Here is an 18543-nt window from a genome sequence, read left to right as displayed (position 1 = left end):
GTTTTATGATCAGCAACAAGATAATTAGTAAAATTATCCTGCAAATTCATTACCTTCATTCCTTCCACTTGTGCATTTCATTCATTACATATCAAAATGAGGAGCCTTGCCTCCAGACAGATAATCAGAATGTGTGAGACACAAAAGGTCTGAACTTTCTTTAGATATGCTTTGGTAAATGTGACCTTAAGTAGTCTCCATGATACCAAGGAATTTACAGTCATTATTCCAAAAAGAAGAAACCCTGTAATTTTACAGAGAAATGCAGTTGTGCATTTTGTAGGCTTTCTCACACCTTAATTCTATTTTGAGATAAGTGACATAAACATTGGATAGTTCAGGAACAGAAAAATTTCCTTCTGGTTTAGTCCAAATTCAGCTGCAGAGCTGTACTTTGCTTTCCATGCTCCTTGTCCTCCCACTGCTTAGATCCACAACCCAGCTGAGCTACTCTGAGACTCCCTTAAACCTATACATCCAGGGGGTTTGGGGCTGAAACTCGGGTGCAGCAAAGTTGTGTGGACTGATTTATGCAGGTCTGGTGCCCTGCTGTAGGGGCAGGACCCAGCTAGACATGTGAGATCAGAAGTCCCTCTTGGCTACCACCAGTTTAGATGGAGTCAGATGGACCAACAGTGCTGTCCTACACCAAACATCTCATTTTGCAGATCTTTATAACGTTCCACATTTTAGATTTGTGGTTCTTGCATCCCTCCTGCTCGGAACTAACACGAAGTGTTCAGCTGTCAGTGCTGTGTCTGTTTTGCAGGGGGTGCTCACGATGGCTGTGTCTGACACTGAACTCAGGGCTGGGTGCCTGCTCCTTCTCAGCTCTCATGGGAGCCAGTGAACAGGAGGAGGCAGCAGCATGAGTGTGATTCACAGCAGGAGCTGTGTTCCACACCAGAGAAGCTGCAGTGCTTGGCTGAACTGACCCTACACCCAACCCCATCTAGATACAGAAACAGAGACAGAGCAGTGGAGAGACGAGTGGGGGTGAGCTGGACAGGAATAGCTGGGGTGGATGGGTGTACGATCAGCCACATCTTCCCTTTTACCTCTGTTGGCTTCAACACTTGATTCTCCTTATCTTCATCTCAAAAAATGCACCATTTTCATTTACTTTAACATACTTTGAGTTGCAGGATTCTTAAAGTGCTTTTATTTTGGGATGTGAGCTTCATAAAAATGCATCTGCCAAGCCAACAATGCTTTAAAATACTTGTTTTGTATTTTAAAGACACCTAAGTTTGTACTTTTAAGATTTGATTTCAAACATAGCCTTAAATATTTAGTAAGAGTGGCATCTTTTGTGGAAAAATTGAGGACACATTGCAGTAGATCATATAATTATGGTTTCAGCACAACTAAGTACTTCTTGCTAGCCCTGAATCCTGAATGGTTCCTATGGTGTACTCTGTGTACTAATTCAATGGCTCTTGTCAAAAATACAGGCACTTGAACTGCAGAACAAGATGCAATCATGGATCAACCCGTTTCTGCATGTTGAGCTTACTGTACTCACACTATTTAGCTGGCATGGCTTTTGAATTATCTTTTGCCAAGTGAAGCATGTGAGAAAGGACAGCAAGACGAAACTCTAGGTCTGTGTCTGTCTAAGCTGAGAAATCCCTTCACTTGTTCATCTAAGCTGCGTGGTTTCTGCTGGCAAAGAGGGACAGAGACAGGGGTAAAAAATCAGACTCCTGTTGGTTTATTTTAAATCTGAACTCACTGAAATTACCAAAACAAAAACAACAACAACAAAAAAACCCCCACAACCCAAAAAAACCCCAAAAAGCCAAGAAGAACAAGAAAGAAGAAAAAAATCCATGAAAGCTTCGATGATAAGATATGGAAAAGTACATACACCACAGAAAAAATAACTGATAGGGAACATCTTTAACAAAAGGGAATGTTTGATGATTTGGGGAATCTGCCTATGTATAATTTATGAATTCCTTATGGCTGTTTTTTACTATGTAATGCTTTATACTCCGTATGCTAAGAAGACAAGGAAAAGAAGTTAATGTCTGTGCATGAGAAGGTTGATAGCTAAAGATTATCAGCACCTGAACAGATCTTACCCAAGGAAAATAAAAGGTTAAGGGCCATGTTTCTTCCCTGCCTCTCCAGAGGGGTCTATATGTGGATAGTGGAAAATCCCAGGCAAGTGAAAAAAGATATCAGATACTAATACTGGGTCTTAAAAAAAATCACAGAGTCTAAGTGACTCCTGTGAGACTCCAAGGGCCCAGAGACAAAGGCAGCTTGTTTAGGAGAAGAGAGCCTGGAGGCAGCTCTCTGAGCAGAGAGACACCAGGGAGGATGAAAGATGCTGCTGCCTGGGAGGGGAGAGAGAGGGAAACCCAGGCTGAGCCTGGAAGACAGGGTGGAAATGTCATCTTTGGATGCAAGGGAGATGAGGAGTGACAGCAAAAAATGATGGGGAAATTTAGACAAGGAAAACTGTGCAGATCTTTTATTGCTTTATCTAGAGATACACATTGCTTTTCAATCTAACAGGGTAAAGCCCCAACCACCTATTTTTTTGGAAAGCCTCCAGAACCTGCAGTGGTCACAGAGCCTGGGAAAAATTATGCACACAGCAAATTTGGGTAGCCTGCTTAGGCTAAGGGAAACCTGTATGCTGGTTGTCCCTGTGTGGTAGGCCCACAGAAAGCAGGATGAACATTGTCCATGTGCTTGGAAAAAATCTGAAGTGGCTGAAGTTAAAAACCGAGCTCATGTCTCTGTTCCCAGGAAAAAATGTTCTTCAGGCATTGTCCTTCTTATACTGCGGCAGCTTCGAGCTTCCCCATCTGAGGAACATGAGAGAGAACCAGCTGCCGCAGCAGCAACTATATTTAGCAGTCTGTTCTGCTATTGATGCATATATACCTGGTACCTATCGCCTATAATGAGAATTATTCTCACAAACCACAAGGAGAACAAGCCTTTTAGGATTCCGTTCGTATTAACAAAATGTCTGAGGAAAATTACCCTCTTTTTGTCCATGCTAAATTATTCCAGCTTTTCATTAATAGTCATTAAGTTTTTGAAGGTTGGCATTTTTAGCAAAAAATAGTTTTCACTGACAGAAAAAAGCCACCCAGATAAATGAAGAAAATGTTTACTCAATTTAATACGCATGATTTTCTCTTCTGGTGCTCAATTCAACATCAGGATCTGAAGTCAACACAGGTTGGATCAGGGTCTACGATTTTTTAAATTGGGCTCTTTTCATTTACACTGGAATACTCTGAAAATGCACGGCTATAATGAACCATTACATATGCATACGTGCAATATGAGAAAAATTAATAATGTCTTGGATTTGCTTAGTATTTATTCAGCATTCACGAGTAAATAACAAATAACTTGATAATATTATTGAAAAAAAATCCTGTGGAAAACCCACACAGCTGGAGAGAAACTTTTTTACTGCATGAAGCCTACTTTCTCTCCTACCAAGCTATTGTCATTACTCTGAATAACTTTTTTGCCCTCCAAGGGTAAAGTGACAGGCTTGCAATTTCTATATAAAATGGCATGGTTTTTAACAGAAGCTTGTACGTAAGCCCTTTTATGTCTGGGTGACTTTAAGTATAGTAAATATTATTGCAAAAAATAGCTATTTTTAATTTAATTAATTCTGTTGGCAAAAATTTGATTTTCAGAAACTGTCAGAAATGTGATGGTTTATCATCATTTTCATTATAATCTGTACAGCACAACTGCTTGGACAACTCACTCAGAGGCCCATCATTTCAGACAACATTAATAATTTGTACATTAATAACTGCATCATTTTCAAGTACCTCACTTTTGAAGCACACCTGATAGCATGTTACTTCCTAAGTTACGAAATCCTAAATAACTCCAAGAATGACACAATGCACCATACACAGTAAATGGCATTTAGCACTAATCATAAAGGACAGATACTCTGGCATTTTGGTTGGTGAAAACTTGATCGGTATTCAGTCAGTCTCTCTCAAAGTATGCTATTAACAGCACTGCAGACAAGTGGCTGTGTATGTTCTTGTATTTCCTTCAAAACCAAATTTTACCTCTCACATTTTCGAAGAAAATACCCAACCCAGTATGTCCCAAGGGCAGAGAACTACAATGGCAAAAACATGCCAAAATATATAGGATTTAAAATGTTGGAGATTTTCAACCACATTTTTTTGCAGTGTGGCTAGTACTGTATTCTCCAAAGGCTTTGAGTTTTTGCACAGGGCAGGAAGAAGCCCAGTGCACTGCACAGAAAATTAGACTGCTTCCCTCCTAATGCACTGAGGGGATCACACCTGAGTGCTGGCCCACAGCTGTGCATATCATTAAATCACTGACACCAGCACGGTTTTGACTGGGGCCAGCTCTTGCAGAGAAAGTCCCTGCATGCCTGGGGTCTCTCCCAACAGGCAGAATGGGTGAAGCCACTCTTCTGTATGTCTGTAAAAGAGCTTAGCTTTTTGGGCATGAGCCATGCAATGCTGATTGGCTTCAGGCTAAGAGAACACTTATTAGTCCACTTTACTTATTAGTACCGACATTACAATAGAATATTCTTGAAAGTGATTTAATTTCCTTTTATTAGACTCCTCTTTTCTCCCACAATTTCCTTAAAGTCTTTCTGCCAAGCGAAGCTAACTGCTAAGTCATGTGTTGCTCCTAAATATGATTAAATAAGATTAACAAAAGAATATTTGTCTCAGCTCCCAAATGAGGAAAGCTGCCTCTCTCAGACATAAACAGAGAGCTCATGTGTCCTGGGTCAGACCAAAATGTGACAGTGGTGGGAGAGTTCCTGCTCATCATCTCCAGTTGTGGAAAATCAGGCACCACAGAGGAATTTCCTAGGTATAAGAGAATGTCTACTGAAAATATTAGTGTAGGAGACAGGAAAAGGTGCATGGCCAAGTACATGTGCAGTGTCAGCCACTGAAACCCACATCTCAAACTAATGCAGGTTTTCAGAGACAATGTAAGGTGGGGATGGCAGTAGGTCTGTCACCCTGCAGGCTCACAGGGCAAACCAGGGCTGTGTCTGTAGGTGTCAGGGACTGTGGGGCAACGACTGCCTGGCTCTGCAGCCGCAACTGCAGTCTGCAGCCCAGAACACATGGAGTATGGCGAGTCCTCTGCCTCTCCCTCCATTCTCTATAGCAGTCCCTGGAAACATGGCAAAGAAAATGGGAATGCTACTTTGGATGGAAAATAGACAATATAACAGAATCTAGTTGCATTCTCTGGTGAGTTTGGTTTCTTAATGCCTGTTTCATCAAGGAGGAAACCATTGTCACTGTAGGGTTTACTGAAGGGCTCTGTCATGTCAAGTCACATCTCCTTGTGGTTTCAATTTGTTTTGGGCCAGTTTTACCAAGGGGGTAGACAGTAGGTTTTTTCTAAAGACGGCAGCTGAAGGCTCAAGCCCCAGGCTCCCAGCAGTGCAGATACCTGCTATTGCCCAAATTTTATTCTTCTTTTTTTAGGACTGATAATACTGATCCTTTCTGGTATTATTTTGGTATTCATTTTGCTGGCCTCAGAGGAGCTGTGGCAGGGCTATAAAAAATGAGGATCTACCTGGCCCTTTGCCCTTACTAACAAGGAATCATTTCTCTGTATTGGAACAAGATGGTGATTGTTCTTTTTTTCCAGCTTTGTGAAACACTCTAAACAGAGGGAAAAATTAGTAAGTATTTTACTGTATTATTTTTGTGTAGCAGAGAGGCTGGATAATTCATTCTGGATTCTCTCTTGCTTTTTCAAATAACAGGGTATATACACTCGCTACAAAACAGCAATTTTTAAAATTAATTCCACCAAATTAGCACTGTAGTGTTTCATTTTTATACTGACCTGACTTTCCCTAACACAAAGCTTTTGCACACCAGCTACTTGAGTTCTAAAAAGAATATGGGTCTCTTTTGTCTGCAACACCCTGTTCAATTCAAAAGAGACCAGATTTTGCTGTATTTGAAAATGCCAGTGTCCCAGCACACAGGTGTCTAATGGCACAGAGTGTGCCTCCACATCCTGCGCTGGCACCTGGAAGATTGAAAAACAGGTAACCTTTGAGTGGTGTTAGTTCTTAGTCCTACATAGGAGTTTCTAGCTTGATATCCTATTTCCACTAAAACATTTTTGCCTTTTTAAGGTGGTATTTATTAACTGACATAAAGATTTACTATGTTCAAGTTTTAAATATACAGCATACTTCAAACCTCAGATTCCTTTGAGACAGTATTTTCAACATAAACTGTGGAAGCAGCAAAAATCCAAGAGTGACAATTCAGGGGGACGGCTGATGTACAACTAATTTATGGTTGGTTGACATTACCACTGTTAGTGTAGCATTTTAGTGCCATTTTACATGGTGTTCTGTACCTCAGACTGTATCCATTAAGGGCCAGGGAAGCAATATTTACATGTCTAGGTTTAACATGTTGGCTGTGAAGGTTTATTGACAGCTGGAAACCACAATGTGGGCAATAAAAAGGATGTGCCATGCATGGTGCCCAAACCAGGAGCAGGTTCTGTTCAGATGAGCTAACAATAAGTAATAGATGACCTGGAGAGGGACTCAGATGATCTGAGAAAGCACAAAAAGGGACAAAACGTGTCAGAAGCAAGCAATCTCCCTCAAGCCTTTTGGATGGAGAAAGAGGTAATGGAGAGAGCCTGCCTGCAGCAGATACACAGAGATAGTCCAAGGCACCACATACAGGGGGGATGTCCTGAAAGTTGTCATGAGGAGTCAAGGGGATGGTGGTGTACATAGGCATGGCTCTCTGTAATCACTGCAGCTTATGTGGACAAAGCCAAAGTATCTTTAGCACAAGGTACCGTATGGGCTGCTAATTCTCACTGAGAAGCTGGAGAAGCTCCAGGCAGAGCTTGTTGAAGCTCTACAGTGTTGCTATCCACACCACTAGCAGTACCCAGGGTGGCTGGAGGAAAGCTGACAAGGGTACAGTGACTGCTCAGAAAAGGCACTGTACAAATGATCTGGGTGTGTGTGTGGTAAGAAGGGCAGTGTTTATAGGTGAGTACTGCAGGTTGGATTAAATGGCTCAAAATGTGTCTTAATGTTTCTGGGATTTAGTGACTTGAGTGAAATGGTAGATTTCCCAAACATTCTTGGGTATGTATGATTTTTCATTTATTTGAGTAAGAAAGACAAAAAGAATAATACTGAAGAAATGCAATGAATAGTATACATCAGCCAAAATAATGCTTTAATTGTTCTGAAATTTAGGATACTAAAAGCAAAGCCATGCTGTGGAAGTTCTTCTGAAAGATTTCAATGAAAAAAGTGGTATTTTATGCATCTGATACATTTTTTAACATGATTCTGACACTTTGGAGTACTTCTGTATTCAATGAGACTGGTCACGTGTCTGCAAACTGGGGCTGCTTATAAGTCTCCATACCTTCTCTCTCCTTCACCATTTCTTTTTTGCCTGAAGTTGGTGTGTTCCTCTGGAAACTTTTCCAGGAGTTTCCCACCAGATTCAGTCACAATTGCTAACCTGAATTTCTCCACAAAGGTGCTGGCCTGAGGCTGGCCTTCTCACCTCCCTCTTAAGGTTGCCCAGCAATTTCTTCCCAGCAGTGAGACTGCAAAGAAACGCTCTGCTAGTGCAGAGGCAGCTGTGCACGAGTGCTGTGCAGCAAAGTGGGTCTCATTCCACCTGTAGGGTTTTCCCTCTGCTTTGGAAAGCAACAGGAGTGTTTAGAAATAAACTGCTGATTACCATACTTGTGTTCTGTAATTCTTCACATGTCCGACTCCACCAGGAGCTTAACTGCAGCCAGTGGGATCTTACAGTCATTAACATTTACAAGGCAGCGGTTCACAGTTGTTGAACTAACAACCTACCTCTAAGAAACTGATTTTTCTCCCCTCTAAGTATTGACACGTGCTCTGCTGACTGTGATGCTTATTCACAGTGACAGTGTGTTTGGTAGAATTTCATGTTTTCACAGGATTTGTCTTGTGCAGACAGTTTCTAATTTACCTCTGCTCTTGTTTTAATTCAATCAGCTGATAGAGTGCAGCTGATCTCATGGCACATATGGCTGTTCAGGTTTGAAAAAAGGCCCTGAATATTTGATGGGTTGATCCTTAATGCTTTCTGCTAAAGAATTAGCAAGACTGCTAATGAGTCAAGGGATCCCAAGTGGGAAAGGGAAAAAATACAGAATTAGATTCTGGTTTTTTTTTTTTAATGTTGCTCAGGTAAGAACTGCAGTGCTTTACACACTCTGATTAGATTCACAGAGTAGAGAGAGTCAAGTAAATCACTTATCAAAGCCATCACACTTAAAATGTCATTTTCATAAGTGGATGTCCTGTGGCCATGAGGAGTCACAACCTGTTTCAAGGGCATCTGTGGGTGCTTATCCCTGGACAGGAGGTTCATGGCACCAAGGAGAGTAGTCCTTCACAGGGGCGGATCTTCCCAGCTGGAGTCCGTGTCCTTTCACTGCCTCCCAACGGCTTTTTCTATCTTCCCTGAAAGAACCTACCTGTCCTCCACTGCAGACCCCAGCCTGTCTCCCCACTGCTCCATGCCATTTCAAAGGAAGTGGTTTTTCTGTGTTTACTGGCTGTGCTCGGTTTTTCTCCAACCCTTTCTTTGCATTCCTGTTGCTCCACCAGCTTCCCGCTGTCTTTGTATTCTGCAGCCAAACACTGTTTGCAGGCCAAACACTCAAACTATGCCGTCTCTACCCAGTTCAATGACACCGCTCATGTCAACACAAAAAAATCCAGGGAATTCACAAGGAACCTCTTCAATAATCAAAAGCTCAGCTTGCCTGTGGGTTTCCTTCCAACAAAGCTACCACAGCTCTAGGAAATTACAGCTAAGACTGTAAGAATAGCCAGATCAATCTCCACTTACCTTAAAAATCAAGAACTGCCTGCACTCAACATGCTCCCTTATTTCTTAAATCCATAGCAAATATTCTCAGAGTGCATCCTGTATTGGTTGCAACATTTAACTAACAGTGGAAAGGCAGGACTCTTGTTCCTCCCATTCTTTGAAAGTACTACAGCAAAATAAATGTTTTCTTTAAACGCCACCAGTCATAACAAATTACACAGTTCCACACACTAATGAAGTCAAATAGAAATCAGCCAAAATTACTATCACGGAATCATAGAATCATCATAGAATGGTTTGGGTCAGAAGGGGCCTTCCAGATCTTCTAGTTCCAACCCTTCTGCCAAGGGCAGGGACACCTTCCACTAGACCAGGTAGCTCAGGGCCCCATCCAACCTGGCCTTAAATACCTCAAGGGATGGGGCATCCACAGCTTCTGGGCAACCTGTTCCAGTGCCTCACCACTCTTACAGTAAAGAATTTCTTCCTAATATCTGATCTAAACCTACTCTCTTTTAGTTTGAATCCATTTCCCCTTGTCCTGTCACTACATGCTCTTGTGAAAAGTCTTTCTCCCTCTTTCTTGTAGGCTTCCTTCAGGTACTGGATGGCTATAATTAGGTCAGCCCTAAGCCTTCTCTTTTCCAGGCTGAACAATCCCAGTTGTCTCAGCCTTTACTCACAGGAGAGGCTCTCCATCCCTCTAACCAAATTGGTGGTCTCCTCTGGACTTACTCCAACAGGTTGGTATCCTTCCTGTGCTGGGGACCCCAGAACTGAAGCAATCTTGCTTAGCAAGCCTGTGTTTTAGCAAGGAAGTGAATAGGTTGGCTTTGGCAGTGTCTCAGGAACTCACATAGCAACTGCTCCATGCACAGTGGAACAAAGGGTGTTTGTGTAGTCTTAACTTTTATTTTCCACTTCAAAGTTTTCTATCATGTCCTCCAAGAACAATGTGAAGCTTACAAGGAATTGCCTTTTAAATCTACTAGCAAGTAATGAGCCTTTTCTCTCATGTTTTGACATTACATCTGTAACTTGGTCTTACTGGAGTTATTTACATCGAAGGCTCTCTTAGAAATTTCTCTATCCTCAAAGTGTGTGCCTGCAGCTGGACAGAGAAGTCAGTGTACTTTAAAGAAGTTGCTATAAATTAGTGCATGGGGTTAGATGAGGTTCAGGATTCCTGCAGTGATTATAAACTCTACAGGAGACCTTACAACAGCTCCAATCTCGACAGGGTTACTGTCTTGTTAATCAACCTCCTTCAGGACTGGAAGAGGTTCTGTGTCTCAGTACTTGGGGGCGTTCTCCGGAAGCTGCAGTTTTGTGCAGAAGGATCTGTCAGTTTACAAAGTCTATAGAGCTTTGATACATTTGGTAAAACAACATCAAAAAAGGCTAGACTTAAGCTGTGGCAACCTGTGTTACAGCAGACAGCAAAAAACCTATAAATTCCTGTCACAGTTAGTGCAAAATCAGATTTGGTGATTTTAAAGCCATGCCTAAATTGATTTTGCAGCCCAGGTGCAGATGTTAGCTCTGGCCATGGCCACATTCTGGAACCAGAGGGTGACAAGATCTGTGCACAAACCTGTCTCTTCTCACCTGCTGGGTGAAGGGAACACAGGGAAGCAGATGGAGCAGACCTGGGGCACATTTACTACTGCCCTCGGTCTTGACTGAGGAAACACGGACACGCCATGGAAGTACCTGTTTCATGGAAAAGCCACAGCCTGACTTGTGCAGGGAACACAACACCTAGAAAGAGGATGTTTTCTGCTTTGTGTTGTGCAAGAGACAGCTAAAATAGGGTGAAATGTTCCTTAAAAGGATGAATTCTAAGCATCTTCCTCCTTCTGCTGATGCTCCATACAGTAGGAGTGGCCCTTCCCATAACAAACACATTCCAGCATGCCAGCCATCTTTTCTGAGGGGAACACAAGTATTGCAGCTGCTGTGGCTTTTCACTGTCTGCCTTTGGGCACCTGTATAGAAACTTCCTATATTCTGTCTGAAAAGAAGCAAAACTTTGGCTTTATTACGTGAATAGCACCTCCAACAAAAACATGGAAATGGCATTCCTTATAAACAGTCTGTTTCAGAAAAGTAGAAAATCTGTGTTACAACTTCATGGATCTGCTCAGGACAAAAAGAGGGCATGAAGAGAGATGGAAATGTCTAGATGCCAGTAAATTACAAAGTAAGCAGCAAAGGTACATTATTACTGTTGCTGTTTTCAGTAATTATCAGTGACAACAGCCACCGCAGAGCTGGATTTGTATTACGAGAGTACCTAAGCACTGCTTTTGTAATACACAGCAGTTCCTTGACATAGAAAATCCACTTTTCAGTACAAAAGAGAGCAGAAGGATATATTTGACCTGACAGAGTATTACAAGAAACAACTGGGACAAAAATGTTCAAGCATGAGAAACAGTGGTAGAACCCTGACCTCACTGGTTTTCCACCATCCTTGGGAAAAAAGGAGCCCCTTTAGAGAGGATTGGGAGGTAGCTATTGAGCTGATTGGGAAAGTTTTCAAGGCTCTTCCCAGATCTGAGGGGAAGCATGGGAGAAATTAATTGGTGTTAAACTTAGCAACATTTTGACATCACCAGGTAAGCTAAAGTGGGATTTAATATGTTAGCATGGACTGGAGGCCTTAAAATCAGAGACAAATAGCTGTATTTGATGTGATAGAGAAGGAGATGACAGTGGTGATATGTAAAGACAAATGTCTCCGGGCAAGATGTCAAGCTAGGAAAATGATCTGCGCAGAAGCATGAGTGGAGGTTGGTAACATTGCATTTGTCAAAAACTAGGAAAGGATGCAGCAGCAATCAAAGTGTGAAATGAGAATTTTGGACTGAAGACTTACACCCTTGAGAATAAAGAGCTTCAGTCAGAAATACTATAGAGTAACAGCGTGGAAGATTTACATGTAGTCTTAGACACAGAGACACAAGGGCAGTTCAGAATAGAAAGTGATGCCCAGCTTTGCACATATGGAAGATGGGCAGACTGGTGAGGTTACCCATCATGAAGCTTGACAAAAGAATTTCTTTAGGAACATTGCAAAGGAGGAAAAAGAAAGAGCAGCAGCTGTGTGCATTGTTTTGGAGATGCACCTTACTATCTCTAGTCATACAGTGCATTTTTCTTCTCAGATGGAGTCTCTTACATACCTATCTTCCTCTGTGAGGAAGGAATTGTGCCTCTTCTACATTTTTGCTTAATTGCATGAGCCCAACTACAGAACCTAAAGGAGGAAGACCAGCTTCTCTGACTGTTCATTTTAAAAGCCTTGCATAAAAAGGGGAGTCTGAGCCTCACATCACATCATGAATTCATGATATCTGCTACTAATTTGTAAGAAACAGCAGGGACTGTGGCTAAGGCTTGTTGAATATGCACCTAAGTCCTAACAAAGCCTACTTTGTAAATGTTAGCTAAGTAAAAACTCTGCCAGTGAAGTCATAAGCAATACATCATCATCACCCTTCGATAAACTCTTTGTCCAGTTTAAGAATTAAAAGCTGCATTTAACATATTGAGGGAGAATGGAGAAATGCCTTTAGAAACAACAGACTTAATGCACTGCTGATCTCCAAACCAAATATTTATAGCCCTGTGGTTTATAAATCATCAGAAATATTTGGGTGGTGGGATATCCAAGAGGTAGAAGCACATACAGTAATAGGGAGGTTTTATCATTCCATCTACCTTGCTTTGTGTTTCAATCACTATTACATCAGATTTTTAAGCATTGTGAACTACTGAATTATCATTTTTGAAAAAGAACCAAAATAACCACGAGTTAAAATATTACGGAAAATTTTCACTGTTTATAAATTTTTCTGCCACAGAAAATAATCAATATCCAAGTTGATTCAAGCCAAGATCTGTCTGGATGTGTATTAATTTGCTCCATGAAAATAAACTAGAAATTACTACGATGAAAGAAATAATAATGAAATATGGAAATAACTACAGATTTTGCACATTGTCATTATATAATGGACATAATGAAAACAATGACATTACATAATTAAATCCAGGTGGAAAATGACCTTTGTAGACCTCCCTTCAAAATTAAGATTTTTGACAGTCATGATTAATGGAAACATGCACTTTGCATGGTTTGTAAACCTGAAACATCATTGTACATTTCAGTTTATAATTTATCCCATTATCTGCTTCTCCATGCATGAAGGTCAGCTGTACTGGCATAAAGTAGCAGTGAAATCCACAGGCTTTGAAAGGTTGTTCTCACAGATTTTTCAATTATTTTTCATGAGGAAATAATTTTGCCTACTTTTTCCTTAGAAAGATGACAATCTAAAAGAGGAAAATTTTAAGAGCAGTAATTGCAATATTCTCATTATTCTCATATGTCTCATATATCTTTTCAGAGCAAACAAAATGGGACTGGAAAAAAAAGATTTTTCAGGATTCCTACCCGCAATATTTCTTCAATGCAGCTGTTATCTCCTGTTCCACTGTCCTGTAAACAAAGTGAGAAGACAGTTTGTTGATGTTTTAAAAAGAAATAACAAATAGGTCTGAGGACATGGTTGTCACATGTAATATATTCTGAACTCTATTACAGTTTCAAAATGAGGCCAAGTCTTTCCAGCATCTGAAAAGTTGCACTGCTTAAAATTCTCAAATTATTCCCCATCATCACCACAGGAAGATGCAATATTTACAGTGTTTACATATGACTGCAACATATTTGTATAAATTCATAAGACTTTGTTCACACCACTTTTGGGTGTGGTTTCTGCAGTTTTGGCTCTACTGCATATGAATAAGCAGAAGCAAAGCAGTTATTGCATGTACATGGATCCAGTGTGCATTTATTTATATTAAATAAATAACATCTCTCCACATCCTTTGTGCAGCAAAGCTCTGCAGTGACACTGTCTGTGCAAAGCCTGATGTTGTATAGGGTAGAGGCCCCTGTGCTGCTGAGCGGAGAGCTGCAGAGATTGCAATACAGGCAGCAACACTGAGCATGGGCACAGCAGTCCTGAGAAGCTGTATTTCCTGAAATGCTGACTCTAAGCCCACCCAATGCACTGTGGGACTGAGGGTGAAGAAGAATTAGACTCTCCCAAGCAGTATGACTCACTCCAGAGCCACTCTGGAGAGGGGAAGTCAGAGATTTGGCAGGGCAGCTATTGCCCTGCCGGAACCATCCAGACGGTGCCTCACCTCCATGCTCAGCCTGGGTGTTCATCAGGACCCAAACTTCTGCCAGCAAGGATGAGGCAGCGTGAGACACATACCCCCACTCCCTCCAGCCTGCCCTCTGCCCACAGTTTGCTCGATCTGCCCAGCACAACTGGGAAGACAGGGCACACTTGGATGGAGTTACTGATGCTGAGGGGGTGCCCATCTCCTACAACTCTCCACAAGGTAACAGGTGGCTGCTGCATCCAGCAAGCTGTCTGGGGATTTCCTTCACCACACCATACTCCCTGACAATCCCCCAAAGAAAGGTGTTCTTCTTTTTGCAGGACAGAACTAACTCAGGAAGCAGGGGACTGGAGCTTGAGGTCTTCCCATGTGGGAAAGGGCGATAGAAAAAATCCATCTGGTAATTACTGTACCCAAAGAACTAGCAGAGAGGTGAGCTTGGTCTTCTCCTCTCATTTTCAAAAACCACCTGCATGTTCTGAATTTTCAGGTGTGCACCTGGAGATACATCAAAGCAATTTTTTTTTCCAAACTGCTGAGCTCTTCTCATCTGGAAATCAGACTTCTCTACCACATCTGTATTTGTACACCCAGAAAACCAGAAGGCATTTTCAAAAATGGATTCCTCTGTGCCTACTAAAGCCAAATGATTGCACTGACCAGTTTGTGTGAGTCCTGGACACTCTTACCACCACTTCCCAGTGTGAGCTGAGGGAGTCAGGAGATCTGGGTCTTCAGCTGCTTAAAGCCCACTAGCTGTAACCAAGGTCAGGAGAACAACAGCCATGCATATGCAAAAGAACTATTTATGTTTTCTAATTTTTTGTGGCTGTTATTTCATGCCAATTCATAGAAAGTCATAAGTGCTTTATTGTCTGCTCTCCTGCTAATCTTTGCTGAATATGGCCCTTGATTGTTAAACAAATGAATCACATTAACTCTTCATGAAACACAGTCCATCAGCTTTACAGTTCACAACAGTTCACTACTACAGTAGTTCATTACTATGCTGATTTCAAAGGCAAAGGTACTAAAAATGTGGTGAAGTCAGACTTTGGAGAATTACTCATATCTGATATATGGATGCTGAAGAGAAGCTGCAGCCCTGAGCAGATAGTCTTGTTCTGACCTCAGTCCTGCCCCTGAGGAGCTGCACAGCACCACATGTGACATTCCTGGCACAGGAGCAGGAGGACAAGTGTTCATGTTGCCAGTGAACCTAGCAAGACAGAGAAAAACAACAATCTCTGGATATTTAATGATTTAAAAATTCATATTAGATAATGCTATTTTTCTCTTCTCTGTGGGTTTCCATCTACTTTTTCCCTTTCCTTCCCCAAGCCCCAGTCTATTCACTTGTTATCCCACTAACAACAGTGGAGAGTTTAAAGCCCTCATCACGAGTCCCTTGTTTACAGAGCAACAAATTTACTGCCACCCTTAAGTTCTCTGTTCTAGTCTACTGCCATCTTACAGAAGAAGGGATAAGATGACCATATGATCTTATGCTGTATAGAATACACTGAACGTAGGATAAAATGAAGATCTCTCTTTCTCTGTAAGGATAAAAATACTAAACGCGAATTTGGCAACAGGCTATTTCAGACTAGGATTGGGAACAAGCGTCTGCTACAAAATTAAACAACTCTCCTGGAAGTGTAGTGAAATAAGTCTGCAACTACTCGTCAGCAAGAAATTTTGCTTTCTATTACCCCAGAAATAAAACCTTAGCTTTTCTTTAGCCCATCATCTCTCTGGGCAGGAAGTAAAAAACTTTTCACATCTCTCTCTCAGTATCATCACACAGCCTTTCAAAGGGTGAAAAATAAGCTAGAAACAAAAAACCAAAGACAATCTATGCAAAACTGATATAATATTTGGGGAAACCCCCCTCTCTTTCTATATTTTCCTCTTTGTTTTTCATCTTCTGAGTGTCAGATATAAATTTCTTAATTTATTTTTGCTTTGAATACTTGCAAAGATCTTAACATTACTGTTGATATCAAACTTTCTAGAACATCCACTACATCTCTACTGACATTACAGAAGAAGATGCGCTGCCATGGAATCTGGCAATCCGAATTTAACTCCATGGCCGCAGTTTAATTAAAAAAATATATAAATAAGCAAAAGCTGGTCAATGTTTCTTGAAATCGGAATTAACAGACGGGACTGCATTAGCCGCAGGGAACAAGCGGCACAGAGCCCTTGACACGCTATTTGCTTCGGTGGACTTCCCCATCCGAGCACCCTTGCGTTGGTGCGGGCTGTGTGACGCAACCCCTGCGTAAGGCTGATGTCGGCAGTGCTGGCAGGCTCTGCAAAGCAGTCCCTCCACCCTCTCACCAGCCACAGGACACTTGTGCAATGAACGTTTTAATTGGGTTTTTTTAAAAGAAATTTAAACCAAATAAAGGTTTTGAGGCTGCTGTTGCAAGCTAAGCTGAGGAGCTGCTCCCCTGTGTTTGTTCTGACACTGATGAACCCGTGTCGTTTGTCTCCCGTTCTGTTTTGCGATCTGTCATAACAAACTTGCCTCACTGAACCTCCAGTGGACCATCAGCGAAATACTGGCAAGTCTTGGGGAGCTGTCAGGAGAGTTGGCTCAGCCTCTTCCCCCTGCGATGCTGTGCCCATTACCTTCGTCACTCAGTCAGCACAGCCTGCAGAACGCCAAACATCTGCACACACGGGCGGCTGCCGTGCAGGCTGGCAGGAGGATGCGAGGAGCTGCTGCCGAGGATAACAGCAGTGGCTGCTGAAGAAATAGCCGGGAGCGTCGTGCTGCTGATAACACGAGCAGCTAATTACCATGCAAAGCACAGAGAACTGTAAGAAACAAGGCTGAATAAAGGCTACATCGAATTCTTGGGAAACGGCATGCCATTTCAAAAAAAGCTACCTCTGTGCAAATTTTATTTCAGAGCATTACTTTTTTTTCTTCTTCCCTTACCAAGAGCTTTCACATGGAGATATATAAAGAAACCTCTCTGAAAGGAATTGCCTATCTTGTGATACTTTTCCCTCCTTTCAAATCTTTATGTCGAGGAAAGAAAGAAAAATCTTCTACAAGTATCTATTTCCATTTTAGCCCAAGAGATTTTTAAGATGCAAGCTTTTGGTGCTGTCATTGTTTGGACTGTGCTAGGTGTTTGTAAAAAGTGTCCAGAAGTTGTTGGATTTTTGCCTCCAGTATCAATTAAGCATAAGTATGATCTTCAGAAACCTGAGGTACATACTCGTCCCCTCAGTGGGAGCCAGGCTGGTTGTGTCACCTCCAACCAGAGGCATGACAGTGGCCACCCCATGTCCTCCCCACGCTGCACAGGCACAGCACAGCACTGCTCACTGTGGGGCTGCAGGATTTCCCCTGGGGCCTAAAGGGACGCTTCAGGCACTGAATGTTGGCAGGCAATAACCTAAATCCATGATGAATCAAAATAGGAAAAGAGGGGGGGGGGAATCTCACACTGATGGACCTTGATCTGAAAGAATATTAGAAATGTTTCTTTGCCAGGCAACACACACACACACACACGTGCATATACACAACATTTTCTATGCAATCCATTTGCTAGAAAGGAATATCCAGTATGAAGAAGTAAACTCCTTATCTTTTTACTTATCCATAAGTGTGGCTTCTGCCTGTTGGGTTCAGGAGAACCATTACTCTCAACAAAGTTTCCCTTTGATCATTTCTCTAAAGAGATCTTAACACATTCAAGTTGTGGTATTTGCTGGAATTTAACAGGGTTTCGTGCCTGAGATCGGAGAGGTGATTTCTAGGGGTTCTGCAGAAATACGGCTAGGCTGTTGAAAGGAATTTTTGGGAGGTGTTATTTGCAGATGCCCAGGAAGGGCTTTTATACATTCAGGGCTTAACTTGTTACTCACTTCCTTACATGAGCTACATCCTCCAAAATGCTCTTTATGGAGTGGTTGTGCTGAACCCACACTGCTATGGAGAGAAAAGGAAGGACTTTGAACCTCAGGAAAGGTGGGCTGGTTAAAAGATTAGACCTCAGCCTAGTTAAAAATGTACCTTTTTGCCCCTCAGGAAATACCCACTTCTTGTAATGTTTTCCTTCTGAATGGGGACCTGGGGGCAGGCTAGCTACTTGTTGATTTTATCCCTTTGGCTATGCTCCCTTTCAAAATGCAACTGTGTCACATCACTATTTTAAAAATTAAACTTTAGGAAGCATTCTTCAATTCAGTTGAAAAATCAAAATTTGATTAGGTCAAAATACTTCAAAGACAAATTTTAAGAAATATAATCTGTAGTCATAGAATCAGATATGGCCTAAATCAAGAAGTCATTAGAGCAAAATATCAAATGTTTCTCTCCAAATTTGAGAATTTTTACTTTAAGGAAACATTTTCTTCAAGCAAGAATGAAAATGGGTTTGATCAAAGTCAACATGGATGCAGACAT

The 18543-nt window shown here is 41.6% G+C and overlaps 1 protein-coding gene across 2 annotated transcripts in view; it reads right to left on the bottom strand.

The window, feature by feature from the left end:
• Window positions 1-18543, bottom strand: part of AFF3 (AF4/FMR2 family member 3) — a 323305-nt gene that overhangs the window by 162097 nt on the left and 142665 nt on the right. For both annotated transcript variants that reach the window (XM_042040545.1, XM_042040553.1), the window contains exon 4: window positions 13366-13410. In XM_042040545.1, the coding sequence (XP_041896479.1) occupies window positions 13366-13410 (45 nt within the window). The remainder of the gene's footprint in view (window positions 1-13365; window positions 13411-18543) is intronic.

The sequence above is a fragment of the Corvus kubaryi genome, unplaced genomic scaffold, assembly GCF_017639235.1.
Source record: "Corvus kubaryi isolate FWS band 111438036 unplaced genomic scaffold, C.kubaryi_AGA036_p1.0 133, whole genome shotgun sequence".
Lineage (NCBI taxonomy): Eukaryota > Metazoa > Chordata > Aves > Passeriformes > Corvidae > Corvus > Corvus kubaryi.
The sequence above is the reverse complement of the archived record's forward strand: the minus strand, read 5'-3'. Positions and strand labels throughout refer to the sequence as shown.